The sequence below is a fragment of the Capricornis sumatraensis genome, chromosome 3 (genome assembly GCF_032405125.1).
Source record: "Capricornis sumatraensis isolate serow.1 chromosome 3, serow.2, whole genome shotgun sequence".
NCBI classification, from domain to species: Eukaryota; Metazoa; Chordata; class Mammalia; order Artiodactyla; family Bovidae; genus Capricornis; species Capricornis sumatraensis.
In genome coordinates, this window is record NC_091071.1 from 14,964,002 (window position 1) to 14,972,338 (window position 8,337).

General features: G+C 55.0%; 1 protein-coding gene across 1 annotated transcript; it reads left to right on the forward strand.

The window, feature by feature from the left end:
* Positions 1-5,999: 5,999 nt before the first annotated feature.
* ZNF668 (zinc finger protein 668) lies at positions 6,000-8,337 on the forward strand. The gene is made up of 2 exons (XM_068969138.1): positions 6,000-6,646; positions 7,084-8,337. Exons 1-2 carry the CDS (start codon positions 6,000-6,002, stop codon positions 8,288-8,290), a joined length of 1,854 nt encoding a protein of 617 aa, XP_068825239.1. The 3' UTR covers positions 8,291-8,337.

Here is an 8,337-nt window from a genome sequence, read left to right on the forward strand (position 1 = left end):
GCGGTTATACAGACACATTTCCGGTGCTAGGAGAGAAGCAACTAACGCGCGACTCCGACCCCGCCCACGTAGGTCAAAGAGCTCATTCTGCACTAACCTTAGCCACACTTCCGGGAAGATCCGCTAAAATCGTTCCGGTGCATATTGACTGAGCGCAGGAGAGAAAAAGCGTTCTGCAGCCCTGACCTCAGTACTTGGGCGACACTTATCGTGGGGCTCCTTGAAAAATTTCTCAAGCCAGATGGAGGGAGCGTCACTTAGTGCTTTCTATTAAGGGAAATGTGGAATATAAGCGGATTTAGGTATTACAAATCTTGGGCATGGCCTTTCTGTCCTCCCACCTTCCAGTTCACGGTGATCTAGCGCCACGCCAGCAATAGTCGGTGCATCCCGTAAACCTATTCCCGTGTTCCTTGTCATTAGCACCCAGAGAGACCCCTTGCAAGGTGTTTCTCCGCCACCTTCTCTTGGGGCTGCTCCGGTGAACTTTGTCTTTCTCCCTTGCCGGGAAAGCTCTCTCCCACTTCCGCTCGCCGGCCCCGCCTCCTGTCCCTCCCCTTCTTCCCTCCCCCACCCCCACCCCCCCCCGCTGGGTCCTAGCGCCTGCCCCTCGCTGGCAAAGGCCCGGGCTCTGTCGGTGAGAGGAGCTGCAGCTGACGCCACGGAGCCAGCCCAACTCTCTTCAGGTAGGAAACGCCGGCGGGAAGATGCAGAGATCCCTGGGCAGCCCCAGTGCAGACGCAATCCCGCAGGCCTCAGTTTCCCTTTGGGTGCCTAGGGCGGATGGGGTTGGCCTGGCGCGAGCGCTGCGGGCGGGGCGGGAGGAGTACGGCCCCGGGCGGGCGCGGGCGGGCTCCAGGCCCAGTGGGTCCTAGAACCCGCCGGCTGTCCCGGCGGGGCGGCAGCGGCTGACGCCTGGGCTTAGGCGGCACGGCTGCCCGCGTAGTGCCGTGCGGACCCGAGGGTCCTAGAGCCCGCCATGTTGCGGGCTTTTGTCCCAGGCGCGCTGCCCGCCTAGCACGGTCCCTGGTGCCGGCGGCCCCCCCGCCCCGGTCGAGGGCCTGGCCGCCCCTCCCGCGGTCCTAGAGAACGCCATCTTGCAGGCCTTTGTCCAGGGTCTGGCCTTCGGTCCATTCATTTGTTCATTCTGTCATTCTTCGTTCACCTTTTTGCTGTGTTCTCTGAGGCCACGTTTTCCCAGGGCATTTCCTGAGAAGAGCGAGCCCAGGGCCCTGCCATGTGGGGTTGTCTGTCTGGCGGAGGCGCCGACACGTAGATAGTTGCAGGGAGCAAGAAGCACAGGGTTTCCGTAGCTCTTGGCTCTAACGCCCTTAAAACTCCCACACGCCTTAGAGACCCCATTTTACTGATGAGGAAACTGAGGCCCAGAGCGCCATGGCGCTCTTACCTCTACTGCCTGTTAAGTCTTCCTGAGGACATTGGGGAAGCAATTTATTTGAAGAATCAGAAAGAGTTTTACCACTGGAGAAAGCAGAGGGAACTGCATATGAAGATGGATTTAGGTGGGGAAGTTTGAGAATTGTAGCTGGAGCTGAGGTCGCTGTCGGGAGGGGCACACTGCCGCTAGAGGTGAGGCCGGAAAAATGGGTTGGGATTACATTGTGGACTGACCAGATTGGATGCCTAAGAGACGATTAGCTCTCATCTCTGCGTGGTTCACAGTTCCCCATCTGCCATCTCACCGGATCCCTCATGGCCTGTGAGGCCTTTTGGTAACTACTTGTTTAGACGTTGGGAGACTGAGGTCTGAGAACATTAAAAAAGTGGCTCTTCACTGTCCCTGCCCGCAGGGTTTAGCTTAAACTCGGAATTAAATCTCTTGATCCCTGGCGATAAGAGTCTGTTCAGGCAGCAGGAAGTCATCCCTCTCCTAAATCCAGTAGTAAACAAAGATAAGGCTCCCACACCAAAGCAGTGAATCCACTGGGATATTTGAACCTTGTGAACTTGGAAAGGCAGAGAAATTCAGTACAAACTCCTGTTATGGGAGAGGTGGAAGCTAGAGACCTGGGTTCAGATACTGTCTCAGAGGTTGATCTGTTCAGTTTGTTTTGGGGCACCAAGCATGGTTCTATTTTTAGAGGGTACAAAATAAAGGTACCTAGCTCTGTGCCAGCCTAAATGCTTGCTCTGGAGACAGAGAATTAACAACTGAACCATAAGATGTGTAAGTGCTAGCAAAGCAATAATCAGGGGACAGAGCAGAAGTTTGGGAGGCAGACCACCTGGCTTTGAGTATGGGCTGTGACCATGACTCATTACTTCCCTTTTGTGTGCCTCAGTATCCTTGTCTGGAAAATGGAGGAAAATGGGGAAAACACTACTTAACATAGTCTGTTCAGTATATAATAAGTCTGTTATATAACAGGCTCTACCAAGTCTGACTGTAACCAAAACAAACAAACAAATGATAGCAGACTGGGGGCACAATGGAAGTTTATTTCTCATGGTTCTGGAGGTTTAGGTGTCCAAGATCAAGGTGCTGGCTGATTCAGATCCTGGTGAGACCTCCTTTCTAGGATTATATATGTGACCACCTTCTAAGTTCTCACATGACCCTTTCTTCCATGCCTGCACATGTTCATTCATAACAAACTCCTAGGCAGTCGTGAAGCTTAGCTTGAGTAGTACACATAAAATGCTTAGAATGATACCTGGCCCTTGGTAAATTTGCAAGAAATGTTATCCAGATGAACAACAGAAGGAGATTAAAGAGGAGGGGAACAAAGAGTGATTAGCAGGGATGCAGATAGAACTAAGAAAGGTGGTCAGGGACTTCCTTGGTGGTTTAGTGGCTAAGACTGTCCTCCCATTGCAGGGGATCCGGGTTCGATCCCTGGTTGGGGAACTAGATTCCACATGCTGCAGCTAAGAGTCCGAATGCCACAACTAAAGATCCTGCATGTCACATATAACACCTGGTGCAGCCAAGTAAACTTAAAAAAAAAATTTTTTTTTTTTCAGTGTCAGGAAAACCCTCTTTAAGGAGGTGACAGGGAGCTGAGACCCAAATGGAATCAACGAGATAGCTACACACAGATCCTTGGGGAATAGTGTTTTTAGCAGTGGACACGGTTAGTGTGAAGTCCCTGAGATTGGAAGGAATTTAGGCTTTTGAGAGTGGAAAAGGGGGAACCTGTGTAGGTGGAGCCAAGTGAGCCAAGGAGAGGGGAGTGGGAGATGGGATAAGCAGGAGTTAGGTAGTTCAGGGCCTTTCTGGCCATGGTCTTTGTCTTGGGAGCCCTGGAAGGTCTCATGGTTTGGTTAATAAACCTTAAGTAAATGAAGAACTGTAGAGAAAGAGCCCAGCCCAGTTCAGTTCAGTACAGCCGCTCAGTTGTGTCCGACTCTTTGTGACCCCATGGACTGCAGCCCGCCAGGCCTCCCTGTCCATCACCGACTCCTGGAGTTTACTCAAACTCATGTCCATTGAGTTGGTGATGCCATCCCCCCATCTCATCTTCTGTCATGCCCTGCATGAGTTATTAGCTATGTGATCATGAGTTAATCACTAACCTTCTTGGAACCTCAGTTTTGTTTTTAATTTATTTATTTATTTATTATTTTTGGCTGTGCTGGGTCTTTGTTGCTGTGCACTGGCTTTCTCCAGTTGCGGCAACTGGGGGCTACTCTCTAGTTGCGGTGCTCGGGCTTCTCATTGAGGTGGCTTCTCTTGTTGTGGGGCACAAGCTCAATAGCTGTGGCGCACAGGCTTAGTTGATCTGAGCATGTGGGATCCTCCCAGGTTGGGGATCAAACCCATGTCTCCTGCATTGGCAGGTGGATTCTTAACCACTGGACCACAGGGAAGTCTAGAACCTCAGTTTATTTGTCTGTAAAATGAGAATAAACAATCCTGATCTCAGAAAGCTATGAGAGAATAAGATAGCACATGCAGCAAAGTGTCTGGCTCTGATAAAATTCAGTAATTGAGGGTAGTAATTATTATCTCATTGAGCCCTGCCCAGCCCTGTGAAGTAAGTCCTGTTATTACCTCCCTTTTTTCAGATGAGAAAAATTGAGGTCCTGGAGCAGGAAGTACATTGCTCAGGGTCAATGTACAGCTAGGAAGCGAGCAAGCGAAGATTCAAAGCAAGGCAGTTTGACTTCAGAGACTGCACTTAACCACAAAGCTACATTGTTTCTCTGGGCCTCAATCCCTTATCTGAGAAAGAAGGGTAATGATAGAACTTATCTCCCGGTGCTCATGTGAAGTTCAAATGAGTTAATACATGTAAAGAGTTTAGGATATTGTCTGTTATTTAGCAGGCGCTCTGTACATGTGAGCTCTTATTTTTATTAAGGAGACTGTTCAGACTGTCCAGAGATGATCTGGGAGGGAGGTTGTGAGAGCCTCATCCAGGGATAAGCAGATCCCCTGAAAACTGTAGGTGGAATTCAGCCCTGGGGAAGGTGGGGCCTCAAACCCTTAATTCAACTTCCAGTCCTAGAATTTAGTGGGAAAAGTACGAAAACCAAGCTGGGGGTGGAACAGAGCTATGCAGGATGGGGCCAAAAACCAACGGGAGATGCAAGGTGAGCTTCTTTTGGGAAGTAAGGCTCCAAAAGGAAGGATTGGTGAGATCCGTAACAGCCAGGAAAGACCTGGGAACTTATGTGGTGTGATGGAAGCCATGGGAAGTTCCTGACTAGGGGACTGAGCATTACATGGCACCTTAGGGAGAAGACTCTGGCTGCCTGTGCACGCTAGACTGTGTATGTAAGGGACAGGAACTGAGGCAGGGCCACTAGGCAGAAGGATGCTGATTCTAAAGATGCACCCCTTGCCACTCCCCATCAGGGACTCCTGCGTCCTCCCTGGGTCATAAATTAAAGCCACCAATCCCTGAGGTATAGGATGAGGAAACAAGCCCAGAAGGGAGAATCCTGACCTCCCATCTTGCGGTCCACCTTCTGGGCACACCTTGCTCCCCTCCCCTCTCCATAGCATTGTCCTCCCCACCCCACCCCCTGCCCTGGCTGCCCCCAGCAGCTGCTGCAAGCACTCCTTAAGTGGATCTGCTATAATCCTCTTCCCTTCATCCCCCAGGGAGGATGAGCTGGTGTTAAGACTAATGTAGCCATTAATCCTATTTCCTCCCATCCATGATCCCCAGGAGCAGCTGGGTGGAGGGTGTCTGGACTCTGAATGGAAAAAGAAGGGGTGGCTACAGCCGGGTGTCCCAGGAGGCCAGGCCAGAGCAGATACATTGAGTAGGAGACAGAGGCTTCTAAGTTCTGCTAGCAATGACTCAAGCCGCTTGGAGAGTGACTGAGCTCCCCATTACCAGAGTTATGGGAGCAAGAACCAAAGGGCCATTCCAGAACAGAGGGTGGACCAGGATTCCTATCCGGGGTGGAGTATCTTACAGCTGTGCAAGGCCAGAATTCTGTGTGAACAGTTGTTGCCTCTGAGAGCTAACCAACCAGAAGGGAAAGACAAAATAAACATGCTGGGGACCCACCCTTCCAGACAGATGATGCCAATCACCACATTTAGCCCGCTGGCTCTGCCCTCCTCTGGATCCTTGTCTGTCTTTCCTGAGAACTTAGAGACCTTCAGGTCAGACTCACATCTGGGTAGCCTCCGTGCCTGCAGCCTGGCACAGGTCTTGGATGCTGAGGTCAAGAACGTAAAGATGGTGAGATGGACCAAGCCTGGGCCTTCTCTGAATGCCACAGGGCTTGGAGAAGCCCAGAAGCTGGGGAGAAAAGTGCCACTGAACATTTGGATGACCCCAGCTTCCCCCCTCAGCTCCTCTGAGGTCACCTAGTCCAGCCCCTTTCATCAGTGAATGGACCAGAGGGGCAACAGGAGCACAGACAGAAAGGACATGCACCCGGGTGGGACATGCAGATAAAGAGTTCCTTCTGAGGCCTTCGAGGGCTTTGGTGAGGAGAGAGCCCTTGGAGAATTCGGAAAGGGGTGTGGCTCCTAACTTTGCTTCTCTTGCAGAGAAGATCCGCCCATCGAGGCCATGGAGGTAGAGTCTCCGGAGGACCGGTCCCCAGCCCCGGGCTACAAGCGCTCAGGCCGCCGCTATAAGTGTCTGTCCTGTACGAAGACGTTTCCAAATGCACCCCGGGCAGCACGCCATGCTGCCACGCATGGGCCTGCAGACTGCACTGAGGAGATGGCCGAGGTGAAGCTGAAACCAGAGACAGACCCCAAAGCAGAAGATGCTAGCGGGGACAAGGTGTCAGGTGCAGCGGCCAAGCCTCGGCCCTATGCTTGCCCGCTGTGCCCCAAAGCCTATAAAACAGCACCAGAGCTGCGCAGCCACGGGCGCAGCCACACGGGCGAGAAGCCCTTCCCTTGCCCCGAGTGCGGCCGCCGCTTCATGCAACCCGTGTGCCTGCGCGTGCACCTGGCCTCACACGCTGGCGAGCTGCCCTTCCGCTGTGCGCACTGCCCCAAGGCCTACGGTGCGCTCTCCAAGCTAAAGATCCACCAGCGCGGTCACACGGGCGAGAGGCCCTACACCTGCGCCGACTGTGGCAAGAGCTTCGCCGACCCCTCGGTGTTCCGCAAACACCGGCGCACGCACGCAGGCCTGCGACCCTACAGCTGCGAGCGCTGTGGCAAAGCCTATGCAGAGCTCAAGGACCTTCGCAACCATGAACGGTGAGGGAGGTGGACTGAGTGGGGGCGGCTGAAGGGGTTGGGAAGAGTGCACCAATAGGTTAAAGGCGTTGAGTCCCAGAGAGCCGAAGGAGCCAATGGGAAGGCGAGTGAGGCGGATCTATGGGAGCTGGAGGGTAAATCTGTGATCTGATTGGCTTGGGTTCCTAGCGTGCAGGGAAGGGGGCAGGGCTTGAAGTTGGGCTGCTCCTAGGGTCTTTGGTCCGTGCAAGAGGTGCGAATGGGGGCCGGGTCTGTGGCCTGCAGTGACGGATCTGGAACCTACACCTGTCCTGAAGGCTTTTTACTCTGGGGTACAGCGCTGTGGCCCGTAGACCAAGGCCCCAGAGAGGTTAGGGGGCCCTAACTTACAGTGCAGACAGGAGCGGGGGTCAGGCGATGGGCTGCCACCTTCACACTGGGTCTCCGCACTTCCACAGGTCCCACACGGGCGAGCGCCCTTTCCTCTGCTCAGAGTGCGGGAAGAGCTTCTCCCGCTCTTCCTCGCTGACTTGCCACCAGCGCATCCACGCGGCGCAGAAGCCCTACCGCTGTCCAGCCTGTGGCAAGGGGTTTACGCAGCTCAGTTCCTACCAGAGCCACGAGCGCACGCACTCAGGCGAGAAGCCCTTCCTGTGCCCGCGCTGTGGCCGCATGTTCTCCGACCCCTCAAGCTTCCGGCGCCATCAGCGGGCACACGAGGGCGTGAAGCCCTACCGCTGTGAGAAGTGCGGCAAGGACTTTCGGCAGCCGGCCGACCTGGCCATGCATCGGCGGGTGCACACGGGCGACCGACCGTTCAAGTGCCTGCAGTGTGACAAGACATTCGTGGCGTCCTGGGACCTCAAGCGGCACGCGCTGGTGCACTCGGGCCAGCGGCCATTCCGCTGCGAGGAGTGCGGGCGAGCCTTCGCGGAGCGAGCCAGCCTTACTAAGCACAGCCGGGTGCACTCGGGTGAGCGCCCCTTCCACTGCAATGCTTGCGGAAAATCCTTCGTGGTCTCATCCAGCCTGAGGAAGCACGAGCGGACCCATCGAAGCAGCGAGGCCACAGGGGCTCCCGCGCAACAGGAGCTGGTGGTGGAGCTGGCACTACCGGTCAGCATGGCTGGCGAGGGCTCAGCCGCCCCAACATCAGGGGCGGCGCTCGGAGACCCTCCAGCTGGGCTGCTGGGGCTGCCCCCGGAATCGGGTGGTGTGATGGCTACCCAGTGGCAAGTGGTAGGCATGACGGTGGAGCACGTGAAGTGCCAAGGGGTTGGGGAGGCTCCTGGTCCTATGGGGGCGGCAGGTGAGGTGGGGGGTGAGGAGGTGGATGAGAAACCACCCCAGTTTGTGTGTCGGGAGTGCAAGGAGACGTTCTCCACGCTGACATTGCTGCGACGGCATGAGCGCTCACACCCAGAGCTCCGACCCTTTCCCTGCACCCAGTGCGGCAAGAGCTTCTCAGACCGGGCTGGGCTACGCAAGCACAGCCGCACCCACAGCTCTGTGCGCCCATACACCTGCCCCCACTGCCCCAAGGCCTTCTTGAGTGCCAGCGACCTGCGCAAGCACGAACGCACCCACCCTGTGCCCATTGGAACCCCCACGCCCCTCGAGCCCCTCGTGGCTTTACTAGGAATGCCTGAAGAGGGACCAGCCTGAGGTCCAGGTCCCCTCTGCCACACTCCTGGGAACCTTGCCCCTATGAG